Genomic DNA, 24,501 nt, shown 5'->3' with positions numbered 1-24,501 from the left:
CGCAGTTTTCTCAACAACTACTCATCGCAGATGCTTGAAATTTTTGCACACTTTTTGTTTAGACATGCCATATGGTGGGATTCATTTCTTTACGAATCCGATGTCAACTTACTGTTTATCCATATAATTCATAACAAATTGGGTGGAAGTTTTCTCAGCAACTACTCATCAAAGATGCTTGAAATTTTAGCGCACTCTTTGTTTAGGCATGTCATATGTTGGGATGTCCACTTCCTGATTATCACTGTGTCTGTCCATAACTGAACTTGTGTAATCACATCAGAGCAGGGGTATTATTAGTGAGCATTGGCTCACAGAATTCTTTTATCACTTTTTTGTAGCAAGTTCAAAGAAATTCTGTGACTATCTATGCTATGGCTCTTACAGAAGAGTGCTTTAAATTTCAGCTATATACATGTATGTAGGACACTGATGTTGTTTTCTAAAAGACATTTTTTACATACATGTATTAAATGTTTAACTTTTGCAAAAGTGGTGGTGTTTATTAAAAATAAAATATTTTGAAGTAAGAGTTGATAGGAATTATTTTATAATTTCTTCTCCAAATATGTATATGTATAATTTCCAAAGATGCAGAGCTATATAAGTTAATTTTTCAGAAGTTTTGATTCAACTAAAATGTATAATTTTTAAGCGCTAAGCGCAGCGCAAAGCGCTTACTGTCATCTTAAATCTACTTCCGTTCGCGGTCCAGCGCCACTAAGCAAGCTAGATAACTCCACTGGGTTTTCTAAAAATATGCAACTGGAAATCCTCGACTCTCTTTCGGCTATTTTAGGGTAATACTGAGTTACGTGTAGTTCTAATAATAGGAGTCAATTAGTAAGGTAAAGATATGAATGTTCATTGTACGAAAATCCACTGTTAGTAGATAAGGGCGGTTCTTGTCACGCTTATCTCTATACATTGTGGTTCATTTAAAATTGTGTCGGCACTCATCACTTGTGTACCATGTAGCTAAAAATTGCTGCATCTATGGCACAAATACTTAATTAAAAACGGTTTATTATATGTCATGTACATGTAATGTAGTGATTGAATAAGTACATATTTTTAAAACTCAGATGGGATTTTAATAAGTATTTAAAACTCAAACTGGAATTGAGTTATTTAGTAGAAAAAATGATTTACAATGTACTTACATATATACGTTCTATATAACTTGTATCCATGTAAACTATTATTTCTTCTTCTAGACCCTTATTTCAGGCAATGTAACTAAAAACAAGTCTTCCTATTATCACCCTTGCACCATGCAGAGAGCTATCAATGAAGTTGATTTTCGCATCTCGGTATCAATTAGTAACAGACTGGAATGCATTCATGGACGGTCTATACTTGTGTTGTACTCTATACTTGTAAGATGGGTAAAAAATATGATGTAAATAATTCGCAAGGAAAGGCAGTTTGCGACTGTACGTACATGTAGGCCACGTGGTGGCTGTGTTTTTAACGGATCACTCAAATAGGAAAAATAATTTCTTGGAATATTGTGCTTTAAAATTGTGTGCGCAAGATATAGCGAGAAATGCAAAAAACCTTAATTAAACGTTCTTAGCAATGGACAGGAATACTGCCGGTGAAATGTAAGCAAACAGTGTAATACTTGTATTAGGAAACTAGGAAGAAATAGTTTATGTAAAGATGTGCGGGTGTTGCCGATTTGATTGCTAAGCAACTTAATACGGACTACATAAAAACAGAATAAAACGATGTTGTATACCTTCATGAAGATTTATTAATACTTGAGATTAATATACTGCATTTTCTTTCTTGGGCTGTTGAATTATACATCATGGAAATAGCAGAAAAATTACGGAGAATTATTTTTAGCATACCTTTTCAACTAACACAACAGTACTGTGGATATTTTTTTCCCTTTAAACACGTTTTGCTTGGTTGTTATACCAAGCATCAAAGTCCGTAAAAAAAAAAAATACTGAAGCATTTCAAAGTATTTCAACAATAGTCCAAAATACTTTTGGGGGTTTAATGACATATTTTTAATTCGAAGAAGAAAAGTATAAAATTAAAATTTTAAAAAAGTAATATTTACAAATCAGATATACATATTGTGAGATCAACAGAAAAGACAAAATTATAAATCTTGTATTTGAAAATCAGAGATAAAAGGATAGCACCGAATGTTTTATCATCAACCGACGAAGACAAATATGATATCTTTATACTCAAAATGTATATTTACCAATTATCTCTGACAAAAGAACGTTAACTCTACGGGTGCTCATTTCATTGACATAGAGTTTTGTCACATGACGCTGTTACAAACATGATGCCGATATGCTGCACAGCGTGATGAATGTGAAGTGTTAAAAATGTATAATACACAGCTGTAGCATATTCAAAACAAAATGTAATATATAGTCTAAGTTTTATTTATCATTAATAAATACGTAGCGATTGTGTAAATATCTTACACACTCCATTAATGTATTTCTTGTAAAATCCTTTCTATAAAATCGTAAATTTATGAATCGATTATGAATATGAAAAAAGAGATATACTAAAACAATTTAGTGGGAATACTAGTATTCAATATTTTTGAGATGTTTTATTCATAACTTTAATAAATGATAATGTTATCAATAAGGAAATATTTATCGACGCAATAAACAAATGACATCTTTATTTTCCGAGTGCAGTTTCTAACATTAAAGCACAGTCACTAACAGCCAATCTTCAATTTGAATTTGAAACACTCGTAAACACGGAATGAATTTACTATTAAAAATTATCACCAGAACATTTTAGCTGTCTGTGTTGCACATAAATGGGAGGAATTTTAGCGACATTTTCAAGTGTTCAAAATTATTTAGAAATATACATTTTCCAGCAAATGTACAGCTACATTTATAGTCTAAATTTGGTCGGAAAACTCGTCGACCATCCCCCTCCAATAAATTGCGATTTATACGCAAAGCTACCTCTTATAGACTCCTATAAGGAGATGGAGAAAGAAAATATTTTTTATAAGGTTTGAGAAAAACATTGCTGTTTGTAGTAAATATCTGCCATTTAATTTGTATATATTGTTTTTTTAAGAAACGGAGAAATATTTTCTAGTAATTTCATGTAAATGTGATCTTTTGACAGTAAAAGAAAATGTAAAATGCTTAAAACAAAAAGGCATAAGACAATGTTGAATTTCATTTCCCAACGGGAAATTTTCATGACTCACATGTTTGATTATGTATCAAACAACTGTGCTCGCCCTAGCGCAGCCGCGCTGTCAAGATATTGCTTAAATTCCAATACAACAAGCAATTTGAATTCAAAATAATTCTGATGAATTTCAAATATGCTTAGCGCTTCCCAGTACTTTCAGTACTTTGATTTTTTAAATGTTGACACTTTCTTGATAAATGAGCTTGAAATTCTTGAGTTTAAGTAAAACGGACATGTTTTACAAAATCTCGACATTAAATTCCTTAAAGGAACAAGTGAGAATATTGTTTTTCTACACAAGTTTATATCAGGAAAAATGATTACAGAGTGATCTTGAACAAATAAATATTAAAATAAGCAATAAAACTACACACTCAAATCTTAAATAATATAATTCAGACAAAAATCAACACAGACTTTATATAAAACAAGGTATCATTTAACAAACACTGTAATTCTGTGTATGAGAGAGATCGATTAAATATTGTTGTCTTTGTGTTACTTTCGCATATATTTCTGGAACAATGTTTATTAAAAAAAAATTTCAGAAATGGATAAGAACTCAGAATCATCACTTTCCTTTTCAATGCATAGGTTTACATAATAGGCACATGTATTGATAGAATTCATGTATAGTTTTCAGCACTAATGTCAAAGTTAATAGGCAGTATATTACAAATATTGAAGTGACAGTATTACATTTACAATTCTGTTAAAGTATTTGTATATTTCCTTAGTATTCTGAGATGACAGGTTTCAATCAATAAGGGCAGCTACAGGTAACAATAAAGATCATACACTCACTGATTCTCATACATAAATTAAAAATCAACCCCAGCACACACAGATTATAATCTATGACATAAATTTAAAAAAAAAGATGATATACATGTAGACCTTAACATTCATACATGATCAGGAATGACCTAGATAAACTGACCTAGTTTTAGCCTCAACCAATTAAAAATCAGTCAACAACAAAATAAACTAGATCTGAGCTAGATAAACAGACTTAACAAGCTTATGGTCTCTACATGGCCTCAATAAAATAATGGTTTTCTTATAATCCAGATTTGACCTCCTTTACACCAGATTTGACTTAGTTTACACCAGATTTGACCTAGTTTTCATAGTTTACACCAGATTTGACCTAGTTTTCACCAGATTTGACCTAGTTAAGGCCGTCATCACCTCCGTGGAGAGAACTTGGGGTTGGAAGGAGCCTCTGTGAATGATCGGAGTTCATATTTGGCAACATTTGGGTCAAATTCAAACTTGTCTCTTGCAAACAACACACGGATGTCTGTATGCAGGAAGATCTTCCCAGATTTAGAACTGGCAAACCTTAAAAACAGAGAAACTTTTATATATGTTATATGTGGTTTGGAAGTTGACTGTTATCTGTAGTAAATCATGAGGGAAAAGGAGATGCAGTGCAGGGAACTAATAATTATGTTAGAGTATCAATGCAGAATTTCTACAATACTTTGCTTGCTGATTTGTATGCTTTTTTTGCTTGTTGATTTATCCTGAAAAGTTGACGCGACCTTTGCCGTTTAAAAATTAGGACAATGCTACCAGAAGTAGATATCTGAATTTCAGCATTACAGTTTAAAGCATTAAAATGTTTTATTTAATAATTTCATCATGATTTTCAGCTTTTTTATCTGTTTTTAATTTATGTTACTGAGGGAAAAAAAAACTGATGTTCTGATGCTAGCAGGTCAATGCTAGCTATGCTAAATCTATCCTTTGCTTGCTTATGCTGATCCTGGCAATGCTATTTTTTAATTGCTCATCCTGGCAAGATACTGATGCTTATTTGGCTTATGCCGATTTTTGTTCCCTGCACTCCAAATGTGAGGTTCATTTAATATCTTCTAAAATATGACTCACCTGAGATGAATGAAGTATATGAAAAATATAACACCTAAGATTTATGAGGTATCTAATAAGTATTTAATTTGTAAGGTAACTATATTAATCTCACCTGAGATGTATGTGATATTGGTCTAATATCACACTTGAGATAAATAGGGTGTCTGAGATAAATGAAATGTCTGAGATATGTCTCACCTGAGATGTATGAGGTATCTGAGATATGATGGCTGAGAACTGTTTTCTTCCACTGGCATGTACACTGTTCTCTGTCGCAGGAATGTTTGACACTGAGGTGGCATATCACTGAGATCATACAAGACGACAAACATTTTGATGACTGTCTTGTTTGGGTTAAATAAAGTCTGTGAAAAAACAAAAAAATAATCTTATAATCTGCTGTAGAGATAAAGACACCTTTCAAGTTATTTTTAATTTTTTTTTTTGGCTCATTATAAAGGAAATAAATACTAGAAATTTGGTGTTTCTTGCGTTATGCTATAGTTATATTGAAACCATAGTACTTTTTTTATCATCAAAAAAGAAAAATCCTTTCAGTTCTCAAGAGTATTTATTATTAACGTAAAATTTCCAGTGTTTCATCCCTGACTGCTCTCTGAGTCTTTTGTCACTTGACAAAAGAGTACATGTATATAAAGTGGAGACAGAAGGCTGATCAGAGATTCTTCTCAAGTTGAAGTCAACCAAAGAAACACAATGTAATTAGTTAAACTGAACAAGGCTTCAAGACCTATAAATAAAGCTTGGAGTTCTGTGTCTGGCTAGCTTGGGAAGACTAATAGTATTTTGTTAGTGGATACTGCAGTATAAGCATACAGAAGAGCTTAGTGGGAAAATTTAGTGCTTGAGAAAAGAAAGGATATTGTTCATAATATTAATTCAAATTTATGATTGGGAAAATTGAATGAGCAGAAAAATCAAAAGAACTCAAAAACTTTACAATAAGAAGAAAGTGATACATACCACTTGCACTGTCCCACACTTTGGTATATGGTAGCCCTTCTTTCCCAAACCCTCCAGATTTATATGACCCTGTAAAATTTAAAAAAATGTAATTATTTTTGTGACCTATATTTGCAATGTGACTACTTTTTAAGATGCATTTCCCAACAAGTTTTGATACACCTTGATCTCCCATTATAAAAGTTACAACCCAGACATAAAAGAACTGGAGAGAGGAATCCCAATACAGTATGCCATAAAATGCCTGTACGAAATGTTCTGTGATTAACACACAGTCAGTAGTAAGAGTGTACAAAATGTTGTTCTGTGACTAACACACAGTCAATAGTAAGAGTGTACAAAATGTTGTTCTGTGACTAACACACAGTCAGTAGTAAGAGTGTACAAAATGTTGTTCTGTGACTAACACACAGTCAGTAGTAAGAGTGTACAAAAAGTTGTTCTGTGACTAACACACAGTCAATAGTAAGAGTGTACAAAATGTTGTTCTGTGACTAACACACGATCAGTAGTAAGAGTGTACAAAATGTTGTTCTGTGACTAACACACGGTCAGTAGTAAGAGTGTACAAAATGTTGTTCTGTGACTAACACACAGTCAGTAGTAAGAGTGTACAAAATGTTGTTCTGTGACTAACACACGGTCAATAGTAAGAATGTACAAAATGTTGTTCTGTGACTAACACACAGTCAATAGTAAGAGTGTACAAAATGTTGTTCTGTGACTAACACACAGTCAGTAGTAAGAGTGTACAAAATGTTGTTCTGTGACTAACACACGGTCAATAGTAAGAGTGTACAAAATGTTGTTCTGTGACTAACACACGGTCAGTAGTAAGAGTGTACAAAATGTTGTTCTGTGACTAACACACGGTCAATAGTAAGAGTGTACAAAATGTTGTTCTGTGACTAACAAACGGTCAGTAGTAAGAGTGTACAAAATGTTGTTCTGTGACTAACACACGGTCAGTAGTAAGAGTGTACAAAATGTTGTTCTGTGACTAACACACGGTCAGTAGTAAGAGTGTACAAAATGTTGTTCTGTGACTAACACACGGTCAGTAGTAAGAGTGTACAAAATGTTGTTCTGTGACTAACACACAGTCAGTAGTAAGAGTGTACAAAATGTTGTTCTGTGACTAACACACAGTCAGTAGTAAGAGTGTACAAAATGTTGTTCTGTGACTAACACACAGTCAGTAGTAAGAGTGTACAAAATGTTGTTCTGTGACTAACACACAGTCAGTAGTAAGAGTGTACAAAATGTTTTCTGTGACTAACACACAGTCAATAGTAAGAGTGTACAAAATGTTGTTCTGTGACTAACACACAGTCAATAGTAAGAGTGTACAAAATGTTGTTCTGTGACTAACACACAGTCAGTAGTAAGAGTGTACAAAATGTTGTTCTGTGACTAACACACAGTCAATAGTAAGAGTGTACAAAATGTTGTTCTGTGACTAACACACAGTCAGTAGTAAGAGTGTACAAAATGTTGTTCTGTGACTAACACACAGTCAATAGTAAAAGTGTACAAAATGTTGTTCTGTGACTAACACACAGTCAATAGTAAGAGTGTACAAAATGTTGTTCTGTGACTAACACACAGTCAGTAGTAAGAGTGTACAAAATGTTGTTCTGTGACTAACACACGGTCAGTAGTAAGAGTGTACAAAATGTTGTTCTGTGACTAACACACAGTCAATAGTAAGAGTGTACAAAATGTTGTTCTGTGACTACCACACAGTCAATAGTAAGAGTTTACAAAATGTTGTTCTGTGACTAACACACAGTCAGTAGTAAGAGCGCATGATGTTGTGTTTTGTAACTTACAAGATAAGGTGAGGGGGCGTTGTCGTCCGACAGCTGGAAGAAATATGCCGTGACAGGAAGTGACACATGTTTGGGACAGAATGATCCACCCGCTCCAATATCACAGGTAAACCCCTCCACTGCTCCTATTGGCTCAATCCGACCGTTCAACACAGACTCCTGTAAAGTAAATATCACACAACAAATTTACTTCAAAGTCTCTGAATAGACTAAAATTTTAAATAATGAAAACATTGAAAAAATACCAAACTAGGAAAAATATACTTTAACATATTGAACAAGGATTGATGCATTTCATTCTGATAAAGTTAAAAACACTGAACATGCATGCATTTCAGCAAAAGTAAATTATTTAAGATATGCTAAAATTATGTCATATTATGCTCCAATGTACATTCTCACTGTCTCAATTATGAAGTCTAGTGAATTAAACAAGATAATATAACACATACATATCCATTTGTAACTATCTGTAAAATTCTATCAACTCTAGCAAACCAGAGACTCATGGCTCAAGCTATTTAAGCATCATGAGCTTCTCAGGTTTTGGCCTAAAAACATAAATTTGACCCTTTACCTCAAAGTTTCCCAGAAGGCAGTTGGTGGAGGCCGGTGCAGATGTACTGAGGGTTCGTGACTGGTCAGGTGTGACAGATGACCTTGAACTCTCAGACTCCAAGGCCAGTTTGGAACAGGAGAGAGCACTGTCAAGTTAATTAATTTCACATTAATTTTTAATTAATGCAAAAGTATAACATAACAAGTATAAACACATCATCAAGAACTTTAGTGGAGATTGAATAAACTTTTTAACTTTTTTTCCTTATTTTATTCCTGAAGATTTAAAAATAAAATCAAGTTATAACATCTGAAATTGTGATTTGCCTAGATATACTATGAGATAAGTAAACAAGAGTTATCCCTCTTGCATCAAAAGACATTTCATTTGAATACATTCAATAATTTCTGCTGTACATGTAAGATTCTTTAAGCCGTAAATAAATTCTATACACTGTATGCTGTGAGTTCTATATAGTCTCCATATTCACATTTGTCTGCATTCTTCTCCTATGTCCATATTTGATTTAGTAAGTAATATATAAACTTCATGACATAAACTCTTATTTCAATCAAAAAAAAAATCTCTGAAACAACACACAACTGTAGCTCTACTGGTTTGTACTGATGATGGTGAACTTGAAACACTTTCATATAGGGCTGGGAATCGGCTGGAAATTTTGTATTGCGATATGTTGCGATATTTTTAACTGTATTGCGATATATGTATTGCAATATTTTAAATGACAGTTAAAAGGCTCTTTTTCCTCTTTTACTAACCTCCATTTATAAGCAGAATGTGTTACAAAACAGTATTTGTTGATTTCACTACAGTTTTGGAGCAGATGCAACCATACAACAGCCACCTTACTGTTTGATATTGTTTGGCTCGATTGAAAACATTGTTTTTTGACCTACTTTTTGATGGCTCTGGAGTTAGTGAGTGTATTGATACATTGTTTTTTGACCTACTTTTTGATGGCTCTTGAGTTAGCCAGTGTACTGATACATTGTTTTTTGTTCTACCTTTTCATGGCTCTGTTGTTGACAAGCGGTATTGATACATTGTTTTTTGACCTACTTTTTGATAGCACTGGAGTTGACGAGCGTGTTGATACATTGTTTTTGACCTACTTTTTGATGGCTCTGGAGTTGACGAGTGTGTTGATACATTATTTTATGACCTACTTTTTGATGGCTCTGGAGTTGACGAGCGTGTTGATACATTGTTTTTTTGACCTACTTTTTGATGGTTCTGGAGTTGACAAGACTATTGTTACATTGTTTTTGACCTACTTTTTGATGGCTCTGGAGTTGACGAGAGTACTGATACACAGTTTTTTGACCTACTTTTTGATGGCTCTGGAGTTGGTGAGAGTATTGTAACATTGTTTTTGACCTACTTTTTGATGGCTCTGGAGTTGACAAGCGTGTTGTCGTAGTCAAACCTTCCCACAGTCCTCCTCTTCAAAGGGGCCTGTAAAAAAAAAGAATTACACATTAAAGAGGGTGTCAATTCTCAGTCATTTTAGAAAATATAGGACTGTCTTTTACCACAAAGTGCTGCTTACACTGGACTAGATCATGATTTATCAGACTAAACCATGGCTTACTAGACTAGCTCATGAACCACGAGTCTATAGCATATGTAATTCCTTTTAGTCAAGACTGAGTTGTATCTTAACAAACTACTAGCCCTTGACATATTCTATGTTCTTAATTTATTTAGATTGAGCAGGAGAGTTGATGTCCAGTTTTATTCTTGCTGGATAAGTGGTTGATCATTATCCATTTGTATCAATGTGACTCACTGATCCGTTGTTTTAACTTGTGACTTACTAAGCTCTTGACTCATTGGACAAAATTGTGACTCAGTTGACTCACTTGTAACTTTAACTAGAACAGCTAGAGACTTAACAAACTAGCTTGTGATTTGTGACTTACTGGACTAGATCGAGTTGGAAGACCAGTACTCGAGTTGAATACCATATTGGACGATTGCTGAAGATTTCTTTGGAAGTGGTTCACCTGCTCTTGAGTTGGAAATATTGTCTCCAACGGATCCTATAAAAACATTTTAAAAATTAGCCTCAGTTCTCAATATTTCTAAATCATTCTGGATCTTTTCGAGTTCTTTTTACTTATAATTAACATGAAAAAAATCACTGAATTTCAATTACTCCATATTCATAATGTATTAACATATTCATTTACCAGCCAAAGGTTTCATTTAATATCTGCTGAGAAGAGATAAATAAAAGCCAATTTGATGTAGAAGTATAAAATAAATTTAATACAATATGCCTGATAATGTGATAATTTTGGGACGATTCTTATCAGATTAACACTCCCAGTACTTACACTGTTATAAGACCGCTGTAGTTCTTTCCTTAGCAGTTGTTTACACAGTGAAGACTTATTTTTCTGAGATCCACCCCTGTTAGATCCATCCTCTAGGTCCCCTCTCCTTTTACATCCACCACTATTGGATCCACCTTCTATAATTCCATTCCTCTCAGCTTCACTACTTGCAGACTTAACAGGCTTTGTTTTTCTGGAGTCTATTTCTCCATCACATTTGTTATTCACAGTATTGGCTAGAGTTGCTATGTCTTGGTCCATTGAACACTTTGAAGGGGAGGAAATTGTCACATTCCTGTCTGAGTTTATACCTACATCTGTATCACAATAATGCTTGAATCCGTTGGACTCTGAAAGACTATTGGTGGGTGTAGAGTCACTGGACGATTTGTCGAGACTTAAAATGTCATGGAATGATTTTGATAACACAGCGTCTAGATCTGATAGATTCTCGTCGGGAGAAAGTTTTAATTCATCTAACTGACATAATGTCAACTGCTTCCCAAGCATCTCTGGTTCAGAAAAGCTTTTCTTGAAACTAGGTTTAGAATCTGAGTATCTGTACAGATTAGAGTTATTATGGAAGTCTGGAGTTAATCCTAAATCAGATTTGTTTTGTAAACAATTTGAGTTGGGATTTTGTGCATCTACAATTTTGCTCTCTGTGTTGTCGACATAGGCCCTACTATTAACACAGGGTATACTCTGTAGTGTGCTACCGGACTGGGGCTTAATGTTGTAAATATCATCGACAAAATCATCAAACAATGAGTATGTGTTAGAGGATTCTGGGGACAGTCTTTCTGGACTCTGAAATCTTCTCCACTCTCTGTCAGTGTCCAGTCTTTGAGATGAGGTATACTTGTCTTTAATTTCACACTTTTCTACAGAATCACTGGACGGTAATACACTGTCAGTTTCTAACTGGTCTCTTGAATGTTTCTGTTCATATGATTTCTGTGTGTGTAAGGTACTGGGAGATTCTGGTGAGAACTGAAGGTCACAGATAACAGATGTCCCTGATCTTTTATTGTTCCATTTCTGTGGAGTTTGTTTTGAGTCATATCCAGGATATTTCTTTTGAACCTGTTCAGCCAGTGATGGTGAAGCGGACGATTCTTGGAGACACTGTTTAGTCTTTCTGTGTGACTTCATTGAAGAAGAACTTTTACTTGCTTCATCTCCGTCAAAGAATTTACAATGCATTGTGGGAATGTTGCTTAGACTGGTTCCAGTGCCTTTCTCTGGTTGGTGTGACGTTAGGCTGGCTAGGTAACTCTCCAGATCTTCGGAATTTGGAGGCTTCACGAAGCTCGATATCTTACTGGTCAGGACACAGTCCTCGAATGATTCTGGTGAACTGAGGTCTAAATGGCGCTTTTTGTAGAACGTCTGATTAGATTTTCCAGCTGTTGATAACAGGACTTTAGGACTTGGTAACCTAGCAATCAGGAAGTCTGGGTCTTTCTGATTGGTAGGATCATCAGGCAGGAGTGGCAGTGGGCGTGTCTTGAAGGACATTTTTAGTTCTGACATATCTGGACTGAATGGTTGGTCAGCCCCCATCTTAGCCTGAAGTTTCTTGACAACTGGTGGTTTGGAGGCTAGAGAGTCAGGACCAGGCTTCTGCATCAAGTTTTTCTTTTTTGGAATGGCTCCTAAACCTTGACCTCCAGAAAGTCCTTTTTCCTGATGTATGTTTTCTACTCTGGTTCTTTGATTAAGATTGGTTAAACTGGTCCCCTGATCCTGAAACAACTCAGGGGATGTCCTCCGTAACTCTTCTGTTTTCTTGCTCCATTTTCCCTCAGGTACACATGGACTGGGCTGAACATTTGGTTCAGCTGCACTTGATATCTTGTTGGTATTTAGTTTGCCTGACTCAGACTTGACCTTTAACCCCAGATCCCTCTCAGGGCTAGGTTTTTTCCTCATGGAGACATTTTTATAGTCTTGACACAAAAGCATGGGGATCTCAGGAAGTCTCGGTAGTGAGATAACTGAGACTTTGAGTATCTCGGTCCCGAGGTCTGCGATGGGGAAGCTGTGTGTCTCACTGTCAGAGGTGAATCCGTGAATCCCCGTCTCGCCAGGGGAGTACAGCCTATAAATAGAAACTCCATTAAACCTTAATAATTTGCACTTTCTTTTCTCAAAATTGAAAATATCTTTCTAGGGAAAACATTTTTTCACATAATTAATGATTTTGCTAGATATGCAGATAGATAACTTTGGTATTGCTATAATATAATATATGCTGAATACTTTTGGTATGTACAAAAAATTTAAAACTTGGTGAAGTATATATTTTGGTAAATCCTGTACATAATTTATAAACTATGTATATTTTTGTACAGACTAGGTCATTTTTAAGTACAGACCTGAAGAAAATTGGTATGTAACTATCTATTTTAGTACAGACCTGTACATAATTTGTAAGGAGAATATTTTGGAACAAACCTGTATATAATTTGCAGGGGTAGATGACCCCGGTGAGAGATGAGCCAGGAACTCAGTTGTGAGAAATGGAGATAAGACCTGAGGGCCTGAAGTAAGAATCGCCCCGTCACACTTCCCGGGTCGACTCGATCACTCCTATAATAAAAAAAAAAAATAAAACAGACAGACAGACAGACAAACTGAGGGCCTGAAGTAAGAAACACCCTGTCACACTTTCTATATCCACCTGATAACTCCTGTAAGAGGTAAAATACAATAAAAAGACAGCAAGGCAATACAGTAAAACTCAGTTATAATTGTTATATCCGTATAACGAATTCGTTAAAGTATATATAATGAATTCGCGATATGCATCTTTTCCTTCAAATATGACTACCAAATATACTCTGGGAGGTATTAAATAGAAAATTTTACTTGGGGTACTAAATATTTCTGAGGAATGGAATAATGTCAGTTTTATATTTTGAAGATTAAGATATTGAAAATTCGTTATAAAAGATATAATTTTCATTATTTTAACCTCTACAGGACAGAAAATCAGTTTGCTATTCTGTAAATTTGTTATATCAGAGTTCGTTATAACTGTTATATTTTCCTACGATTTGTTGAGAATTTTGCCAAGGATTCAAAAAAACTTCGCTATATCCCTGAATTCCAGTCATTAGAGACACAGAAAAATAGACAGATAGACAGACAGATAGATAGATAGACAGACAGATAGACATAAGATAGACATACAGATAGACAGACAGATAGACAGATATACAGCTAGACAGACAGATGGATAGACAGATTGACAGACAGATACAGATAGATACCTCTTCTGCTGTAGTAAAATTTCCCATCTCTCCAGCAGAATCAAGTCATCATTAGATCCCACCCCACTCCCATCTACAGAACAAGCCTCCAGACGACCATGATCACAGTCTGGCAACAGCATCACATCAATGTTTAGTGGAATGTGATTCCGAGAGAGACCCAGGATCTGTGACTTCATCTGGTCTGCTCGACGGCACTGTAAAATCGTAAACGTAAATATTACATAGCATAGCACTGCAAAATTGTAAACCTTAAATAGCATTGCACTGATAAATCGTAAACATTACATAGTACAGCACTGTAAAATCATAAAAATTGTAAACATAACATAGCAGAGCAAGATAGTTTCTGTTAAATTGTCAAATAACATAAACATTACGCGGCTAGGATAAGGCTGTCCAAAGAGCGTCACAGTGTACCAGCCGCAGTAACTTCTCTGAACTACCTAGATATGACGTCATAATGGCATATGACGTCAAGTCACTGCAAATTTGAGCAAACATGATGGGGAAAGTGATATAACTTTTACATCACATGTAGAATTTTTTACGTTGATGTTTAATTCATGTGTCTGAATTGTTGTTGTAAGGCTGTTATGATGGTGAATATTTGCAGTATAATATCGTTATTCCTTTTTCTTGTCTAACATGTACGTATTCAAACAATTACAAAAAAAAATGTGTAACGCTCCCCCTTACGCGTCTGTAGACAGAGTGAGAATTTATAAATCGTGTATATATTAGACTGGCACAAGTGAATAATAAGGATTAATTGAAGATATTCTGTGTGAATCTACTAGAGAAATATGTCCTCTAACTGAATTTTGCTGGGGGATTGTATGTAATTTATCTCTTTTTGTATAAATTGCGATGAAGAGTGGAAAATGACCCCTTGTATGTGGGTAAGTTGAATTTCTCGTGAAATATTTTCTTAAGAAATAAAATTCAGACTTGCCCCAGCACTTTATATATACGTAAGAATACGTTTAATTGATTTATGTAACAAGCCGTTCACAATAATTTTGTTTTTCACTTGTGCCGATGCGATTTTTGAGCAACATTTAAGAAAATGTATAAGTGTCCGTCACGTGATCAACACAGTCATGTGACATCACAAAAATCATTTTTTATAAAACCTTATTCTACTCTCTTTACAACTTAACTGTGTATGTATACATAGATTACAAATTGAAATCAAAACATAGCTCAAAATAAAATAGTATATATCTAATGCATATTAAGCCTTCGGACAGCCTTAACATAGCTGCGTATATGGCATTGCACTAAAAAATCATAAACCTTTAGAAACATTACTAACATTAAATAGTGTAAATTGTAACATCATAAACACAAACAATATATATTAATAACTTAGGTAGAAAATGTCAAATCATAAACATACACATTATATTATAACTGAGATAGAAAATGAATTGTAAATGTAAACATTACGTAGTACAGAGCTGGAAATTCGCAAAGGTAAACATCACATGATGGTCAGTCCTCAAATGAGTTTGTTAATTTCTTTAAACTGAGTCAGACATTAATTTCTAAATGCCTTTAGTGCCAATGGTTTTCTCAGTGACAATTTCAAAATTTGATGTTAAACTTCAATTACATACATTATTATTACATTATTAGTTAACAAAAAAGGTTACATGAAAAACAGATTGCTGTACTTTTCTAGATTACAGAAAAAATGGAAACTTGACACCTTGTCTTTATATAAAATGCAGGAAGTCAGTGTACAAAACTAAACCAAACTGTTTTCATGCATCACTGACCTGTTCTCTGTGTAAGTCACAGAGGTGACTGGGCTTCACCTTGACCCCACGCCCCCCCTGTGCTGGGGGACAGTGAAGACCCTCGCTTCGACCTTTGGGTGAAAGGTCAGGGGTCCTTGCTTCAACGATCAGAATTCCAACATCCACAAAGAACATCACTGGGTCCCAAACGCATTCCTCCATGTCTGGCGATCCTAAAAGTACACAAGGGGATCCAAGATTTTACATTACAGGGATTGACATACAGATAGGTGGATCCAAGATTTTACAGTTTGGGCATTGAAATATACACAGGTGAATCCTACATTTACTTGCATGTACAGGGATTTAGAAATAGAGAGGTGGATCTATTAGCTTCATTAGAGGCATTTAAATCTGGATCAGGTAACTGCATGATCCCATTGTTCACATTTGATTGTGGCTTTACAGTTCTCATAAACAAACCAGAAGTCTCTGATGAGACTGTAGCTCTACTGGTCTGTTTGTATAACAAAAGAAAAGTAGCACTTGGATTTGAAACATTGCAACATGCAACAATAAATAGAATTATGTATCTTAATGTAGTCTACTTTTGTGACAAGTTATATTGAAATCAAATTAGGAGTAGTAGCGTTTTGAAAGTATTTCATGGAAATTTCTATTTCTAGTAACCATGACAACACCATTCACCCAAATAAAAAAAAACAGAAATACATATTATGTATTGTAGTGTATTCTAACTGTGTGCCAAATTAGATTGAAATCAGACCAAAATTGTAGGAGGAGTAACATTTTAAAGGAATTTCACAGAAATTTCTATGTTAAGTAACCATGGCAACACTGTTCATCGAATTCAAAAACCAATGCAATAAATTATGTATCTTAGTATAGTCTTCTTGTATGCCTAATTATATTAGAAGCAGACTAAAACTGTAACAGGAGTAGCGTTTTAAAGGAATTTCACAGAAATTTCTATTTTTAGTAACCATGGAAACACCGTCCATCGAAATCAAAAACCAATGCACTAAATTATGTATCTTAGTGTAGTCTACTTGTGTGCCAAGTTATATTGAAATCCGACCAAAACTGTAGGAGGAGTAGCGTTTTAAAGGAATTTCACAGAAATTTCTATTTTTAGTAACCATGGAAACACCGTCCATCGAAATCAAAAACCAATGCACTAAATTATGTATCTTAGTGTAGTCTACTTGTGTGCCAAGTTATATTGAAATCGGACCAAAACTGTAGCAGGAGTAGCGTTTTAAAGGAATTTCACAGAAATTTCTATTTTTAGTAACCATGGCAACACCGTCCATCGAAATCAAAAACCGATGCACTAAATTATGTATCTTAGTGTAGTCTACTTGTGTGCCAAATTATATTGAAATCGGACCAAAACTGTAGCAGGAGTAGCGTTTTAAAGAAATTTCACAGAAATTTCTATTTTTAGTAACCATGGAAACACCGTCCATCGAAATCAAAAACCGATGCACTAAATTATGTATCTTAGTGTAGTCTACTTGTGTAACAAGTTATATTGAAATCGGACCAAAACTGTAGCAGGAGTAGCGTTTTAAAGAAATTTCACAGAAATTTCTATTTTTAGTAACCATGGCAACACCGTCCATCGAAATCAAAAACCGATGCACTAAATTATGTATCTTAGTGTAACCTACTTGTGTGCCAAGTTATATTGAAATTGGACCAAAACTGTAGGAGGAGTAGCGTTTTAAAGGAATTTCACAGAAATTTCTATTTTTAGTAACCATGGAAACACCGTCCATCGAAATCAAAAACCGATGCACTAAATTATGTATCTTAGTGTAGTCTACTTGTGTGCCAAGTTATATTGAAATCGGACCAAAACTGTAGGAGGAGTAGCGTTTTGAAAAATTGTTTACAGACAGACGGACAGACAGACAGACAGACAGACAGACAGACAGACGGACGGACGACGGACACCTTACTATCGCATAAGCTCTTCTGGTCTCTGACCAGTAGAGCTAAAAATCTAGGTAATCTGTGTATGCCTCACAGTCAGAGAGGTGGGGTGGGGTCGTAGTGCAATTTTATCACAATCTCTTAAAACCCACTACATGTTCAGTGTATACTGTAGAACTTAAAGCAACTTTTACTCAAAAATAACTATCATATATTTACTAGACTTAAATCTTGGGTTCATTAGACTTGCTGGTTCAGAACTAAACAATTATAGAAAACTATGTGGAATTTCTTACATGTATGTATACACTTGTTATTCAGATTTCTCTGAACACCTAACTCCTTCAGACCAAAAAAACTGTAAACAACAACAAATTGTACTGACCTCGAGCTCAATACAATCTGATACCTCTAATCTGTTATAAATACAGTCAAACCTCATTATCTCGAACTCAATGGGACCAAGAAAAAACTTTGAGATATCAGAGGATTTGAGATATCCAGGGTAAAATACTTACCATATAAACTCGCCTATAAGTCGTTTTTGGGGGAGTTAAAATTTTGATCCAAAACTCCCATGCTCGACTTGGAGGCAAGTCATAAAAAATTCGCATTTTACTGGACAATGAAATGTAGTATTTTATAAACATTTCCAATGACTATCGTTTAACAAAGTCCGGATGTATTATATCATTATGTATTCTATGATTATATACATAAAGTACAAGTATTTCACATTTTTAATAATTTTACTTTTATCTTAAGCATGTTAAGTGTGCATTACTTACTTGTTTAATGATTTAAATTAAATATCATTTTTATTTTTAAAAATATGAATTGAAATCAGGTTTAAACATCAGAGCATTGATTTGAAATTGTCAACCAATTCTGGCAATAAGTTGTACCGACTTATAAGCAGGTCAATGGCAAATCCCTCCAAAGTAACCTCAAAAAATACAACTGACTTATAGGCGGACCGACTTATAAGCAAGTATATATGGTAAAGAATAAGGGGTTGGAAATTCCAAATCACTTCAACATATCCATGGTATTCAAGATATCAGTGTTCAAGATACATGTAGCAAAGTTCAACTGTATATAAAGGAGCAACTTAAATGTGAACTCTATGGCAGGAGACTGGTCAAGCTCTGGTTGCTATGGCAAAAGAATCTGCTCTAGTGCCATTTTATTCTACCATTCTGAAAACCCTGACACGGAAAAGTTGTGGGAGGGGGGTCAAATGTGGAAAAGTACTTCCTCTATCAATCTGATTAAAATCAGATCCCATTACACTCTGAAATTCTGATGGTCAGCCATCAGCGACCATGTACAGCGAGCATCAGAATTTCTGAGCGTAACAAAGATCTGATTTTAATCAAATTGTTCCTCTATCAAAGCTTTTTATTTACTTGAACAAAATGATGTCACTCAGCACTGACACCTTTAAAAACTAGTGTAGATATGTTTCCACTTTATTTAAGGACAGAACTGTGAGCAGGATTGAATTGAAGATGAAAAGAGGGAGGAGGGAGGGGGACCCTAACCCTGTAATATATGCCCTTGTTCTTTGTAGTTCCTACCCGGTATTTTATCTAAGGACAGAAATGTGAGCAGGATTGAACATGAAAAGAGGGAAGGAGGGAGGGGGAGTTTGTGATATACGTAATATATGCCCTTGTTATTTGTAGTTCATACCCAGTGTTTTCCCTTCAATTATTTCAAAGCAAAGGGTTAGAGATCAAACTGTAACAGGCTTTTGGTTGAAGACAAATTTCTGTTGACCTTACAACAATTAAATTTGAATTTTTTTTATTTCAAAGAAGCATTTTTATCAACTGAAGCAATCAATTTGGCCGGTAGCCGGTTCTTAGGGAGGGCACTGCTACCAACCCTTTCTCTTCCATTCTTACCCCCAACATATTCTTGTACAACTAAACATCATTATCTCGATCATCAGTATCCAAATACCTTGGATAATATGTTGAAGTAATTTGGAAGTCTTAATAATAGCCATGCAATTTTTCTTTTTTTAATTTAACATCGATCAATATCTCAATTTCTTTCTCAAGGCTGAAGAATTGGGGTTTGACTGTACTTCCTAGCTTACACTTAGACATAGTTCTAGGTGAAGAGGAAAACTTGTGTGCTGCCTTCACTGTCCATGTTGGAGAACGTACTGGTGTTGAAAAAGGGGGGAAGTAATCCCCTATAGGCCTATTAATTAACACCCTCATACAATCTCATACAATTATTGACTTTAAGTAGAGGGGGCATTATTATGTGCAGGGTGGGGATCAGTGCGAGTTCTCGCTGACCAATCAGCTGTTTTGACGTGACTCATGCAGGACAACGACAACCTGATGATGAAACAATGAAAACTCACACACACTCACAATTTCTACAGATATTTAACTTCTCATTAAACGTTACTGCTCTAAATATCTACGAATGATCTACCTTGTGTATATTATTACAATTTTGACCGTTTACACGTAGACAGTGGGGAAATATGGATTTAGGGCAAAACAATATCTACCTGTCTCTGGCTTCATATTTCACCCCAAATCCTCGCTTGCTACGGCATCGTGTGCACAGACAGACAGACGGACATTAACACTACATCTTCCGACGATTTCGCGATGACAATCGTCTCCTTTTATGGAAATTTCACGCGGAGTTTTATCCCTCCATCTGTTCGCCTTTTCCGTTCTTGTTTACGAAAAACTTCCAAGGTCACGTGACTTTGGTCTTCGCTAAATTTTCGGGTTTTATTAAATGAACGAAGCGAGTCGGCACATTTTTTCTTAAATTCCTAAAAAGTAAATATTATCCCCGGGATATCCACATTCAGAGTTTGGCGACTAGTTTCTTCTTTTTCCTGTCACAGAATTTGACAGCTGATCTCATCGACCTTTGACCTTTTCACGGACAGACGAATTTTTCTTTCCGAAAATCTTTTGTGAGAAAATTAACGTTTAAAAATATCCTTTGCTGTAAAAGTTCTCAAATACTCAAAATATGGTCGGCTTTGTTTATTTTACGGTTTTCTAGCGGGTGCTTATTGTTGACACTCGTTTGTTATTGTTTGAGATTTGTAAGGGAACTTACTCTTGAGTATTTCAATAGTAGGCTTTGTAGGCGCGGATCTAAAAAAAAAATAATGTATAGGCCTATACCTGCTTTTCAAATTATATCTGTTGTAATAATCTCAAGAAGAGAGAGAGAGAGAGAGAGAGAGTTTAATTATCTTTTCAATGTGTATGTCCGACAAACTATGATATGAGACGGATCGCCTTGCTTGCAACTCGAACCAGCAACAATTAACGTTTCATCAAGAGTTTATACACTTTAAATTGTGTTTTCAAAATCAGAGTTATGTAGTGTCTATATATGGTCAATTATCAATTACTAACATTTATTTGAAGAACCCTCTCTTTGTCGGGATACAGTTTTTGATTTTTATTCCCCACGGCAGAAACACAAATATTGAAATAAGATATCTCTTCATGCGTATACTTTTTTCTTATTAATTTGCTTTGTTTTTTCCTTTCTTTTCTTTCCTTTTCAGTGGGCAAGATCATAAGTTCTTCCTCCGGAAAAAAATCTGGGTCCATTAACACATTTGTAACACCTTTTCTTATTCTATTTTTTTTTTAAAGAAAGATTGCTGCAAGACAGTGCCCTGAGTATTCTGACATGAATATTGTGCGTTTGTGTCTGTATGTTTTAATATCTGCCTTTCATTCATACGATACTCTGTCCCCAAAATCGGGGATATGGGGGCATATAGTTTTTGGTTTGTCCGTCCGTATGTCTGTCTGTCCGCAAACTGGAAAAAAAATTAACTTTTGTTCTTATAACTTCTGCGGAACGACTGGTGCTATATAGGGCATGTTCATTTTTCAATTATGCGTATTCCTTGTGAAAGACCTTTTTCCGGCTATCAATATTTTTGACATTGGGGTTTGACATACTTTGAAAACTCTAACCTAGCTTGGGCCATAACCCCTGAACGGTTGATACTAGGGCTTTCTTGAGCTTCCACAAGAAGGCATCAGTGTTTCACAACATGTACATATTGTATTTTTTAAAAAATGTATAATTGTAAAAATAAAGTGAGCCATGCAGTAAAATTAATAACAGCGAGCAAATCATCTGAAGTATAAATGTATTCAGTACTTATACAATAGTAAGCAATTTTCCATTGAACTTTAATTCCTTGTCGTTACCTGGTCAATTGTAAGTATCTGAACGTAAGGAACTATAAAGACAAATTCTTTGTTGGGGAAATAATAATGATAGCCCCCCCCCCCCAAGTTCCTACACTACAGACCTTTAACTTAAAGTTATACTTAATAGATCAAGGTCTTTTAGTACCAAACTGAAATAGTGTAATGTTATGTTTTAGCGAAAAAAATTAGTATGTTGTTGTCTATGACCTTAAGGAAGCTCTTTAAAACACTGATGAAAAATGTTTGTTAGACTTTGAGAAAATTATAATGGTGTTCACATTGAGCTTATCTATTTCATTTTCAATAGGGTACCTGGCATATTTCTCCAGGAAAAATTTTCAAAGACATTTAAATAATACGCAGCTAGGTTAAGGACGCCCATGAAATATACGCCTTAATATATTCAGGGAAAATGAATACAATTTTAATATTTTTTTTAACAGCATTAGTTTTGATAAATGTGATATGTGGTGTTTGCACTTGTATATATCGGATCTCTGCTGAGTTCGGACAAAACGACATAGCTTACATCAGCTGTTTGTCACGTGACAGTTTTAAAATTAGAACACAGGGGCGTAGCTTGACTTTAAATTCTAGTGAGGCAAAACCATAGGGACAGGGGGTATTGGGGCCGCCTTAGGCCCCAAGCAGGTCAAGGGCAGAGCCATGGTGGGGAGGGGGTAGAGGGGGAACACCCCACCGGACCGAAAATGGATTTGGGGTTTTTAGAATGCAAATATCAGACTTGTCCTGCACAGAAATTTAGGTAATTTTACCGGTTTCATAGCGTGGATATGATATCACATATTATTAAAGTAATTAAAAGAGCATCGTCAGAAACCCACGAGGTAAGAGAAGCTAGACCGACAGCAGGTTTCCGACGATGGTAAAAGAGTTACTAAATATGTTTACCATGTTTTACTGAAACTTGTAACATATTTTAAGATGAATACACGTTTTATTTAACTGTATTTATTTAGTGAAAACTATAACTGTCAAACATTTATCAGTTTTTAATTTTTCCAATCATTACCTACTTAGAGTCCGAACCTTGATGATATGAACGTACATTATAGAATTGCTTAAATTATAATTTTTACAAGTTAGATATTTTCTGCAATGTATTATTAACTATGGAAGGGAGTGGTGGTGGTTAAAAATCTTCATAGAATGTTCTATCGTTAAACCGGGTCCTTAGGACATTGTGGTGAGGGCCTGTCCCGAGACACAGTTAGATTATTCTAACTATTAAAAATCTAGTGAGGCAGTTGCCTCATTGCCACAATGGAAGCTACGTCCCTGGAACATATATGTACTACTACAAAGATCGTAAAAGTTCAACGACATACGGGCATTTTTCCGCTATAAAATTTATTCTGTTTTCCTTGAGACAAATTCCTTAACACGAAAAGTGCTGGGAGCAACTTCCTCATGCTCGGGAATTCTTTAAAATTTAGCCGTCTTTCTAAAAACTCCAGTCAAAAATGTAATTCACATTGGAATAATGTTACATTACGGAATAAATCAACAATGCACAACCAGCTCCCAGCACTTTTCAGAATAGTAGGGATAATAGCTACACGTGTTTAAAAATTCAGAATTTATAGTGAAGCGGATATCGTTGAACTTTTGATATTTTCGAGGGGCTGGACCTGTCATTCTAGCATGTTACTGTACAAATGTGCTCCCTACGGCCTAATATAAAGTCTACACATTATCAATTTAGTTTGACAATAAAATGTGGATTAATATATTTCAGAATATTTCTCTCTTTTGGTCCGACTACGCGTGTTTCGTATTTATTTTTATTTTTACAAGCTACGATAAAAGCTTGATCCACGCCTCAAGTACAGAGAAACTGCGTGTCAAACTAAGAAATGACGTCATCTCAGTAAGTACAGCGAGATCAAGCTGGCTTTCATTCTACATACGCTAAGTGCTATTATGGCAAGATAAGTTGCACATCCATTTATCTTTATAATATTTATGATAAACGAAAGTATTTAATGTGTTTTAAAAAGAACATATAGTATTTATTCATCGAGATTCATTTGTATTGTTTTAACGTGACGTCATAATAGCTTTACCGAACCTCTGCATAGGCTGACGTATATATGGGAGTCCTTAACCTAGCTGCGTAGTGAACAGAAATCAATGTTCTTTCCTAACATTGGGAATATACATGTAAATAATGTTTTCAATTACTTTGTACTGGTCTAAAATAATGTTATGAATACTTTATAATCTATTTCAAGTTGTGTCATTTACTTAAGGTCAAGATCTAGTAAATGACTTTAGACCGTCTTTTCGGTGCTAGATCCATTATGACGTCATAATCAATTTAAACTTTCCTTTTCCCGTACTTTACAGCTCCAATAGAATTATGTAGAAAATAAAGTATTTTCATGGCATTCAATTTGAAATCATGTGAAAAGTAATCCCGATACCTATATTCAATTTTACATTA

At 34.8% G+C, this 24,501-nt stretch overlaps 1 protein-coding gene across 2 annotated transcripts in view; it reads right to left on the bottom strand.

Annotated features, from left to right (window-relative positions):
• The window catches only part of LOC133199869 (atos homolog protein A-like), a 54,342-nt gene extending 33,785 nt beyond the window's left edge, over positions 1-20,557 (bottom strand). Inside the window, exons 1-12 of one of the 2 annotated variants that reach the window (XM_061335689.1) lie at positions 20,339-20,557; positions 15,883-16,076; positions 14,099-14,295; positions 13,281-13,415; positions 10,821-12,924; positions 10,404-10,523; positions 9,863-9,936; positions 8,479-8,605; positions 7,902-8,060; positions 6,070-6,138; positions 5,284-5,450; positions 4,348-4,551 (exon numbers count right to left, since the gene is read on the bottom strand). In XM_061335689.1, the coding sequence (XP_061191673.1) occupies positions 4,395-4,551; positions 5,284-5,450; positions 6,070-6,138; positions 7,902-8,060; positions 8,479-8,605; positions 9,863-9,936; positions 10,404-10,523; positions 10,821-12,924; positions 13,281-13,415; positions 14,099-14,295; positions 15,883-16,076; positions 20,339-20,354 (3,519 nt within the window). In that variant the 5' untranslated portion in view covers positions 20,355-20,557 and the 3' untranslated portion in view covers positions 4,348-4,394. Of the gene's footprint in view, positions 1-4,074; positions 4,552-5,283; positions 5,451-6,069; positions 6,139-7,901; positions 8,061-8,478; positions 8,606-9,862; positions 9,937-10,403; positions 10,524-10,820; positions 12,925-13,280; positions 13,416-14,098; positions 14,296-15,882; positions 16,077-20,338 lie in introns of those variants that run through there. The other variant, XM_061335688.1, reaches the window with a different exon arrangement.
• Between the last annotated feature and the right edge of the window lie 3,944 nt (positions 20,558-24,501).

This window comes from Saccostrea echinata, unplaced genomic scaffold (assembly GCF_033153115.1).
Source record: "Saccostrea echinata isolate AGI-Se365-2 ecotype Australia unplaced genomic scaffold, CSIRO_AGI_Sech_v1 ptg000036l, whole genome shotgun sequence".
Taxonomy (NCBI): Eukaryota; Metazoa; Mollusca; class Bivalvia; order Ostreida; family Ostreidae; genus Saccostrea; species Saccostrea echinata.
The sequence above is the reverse complement of the archived record's forward strand: the minus strand, read 5'-3'. Positions and strand labels throughout refer to the sequence as shown.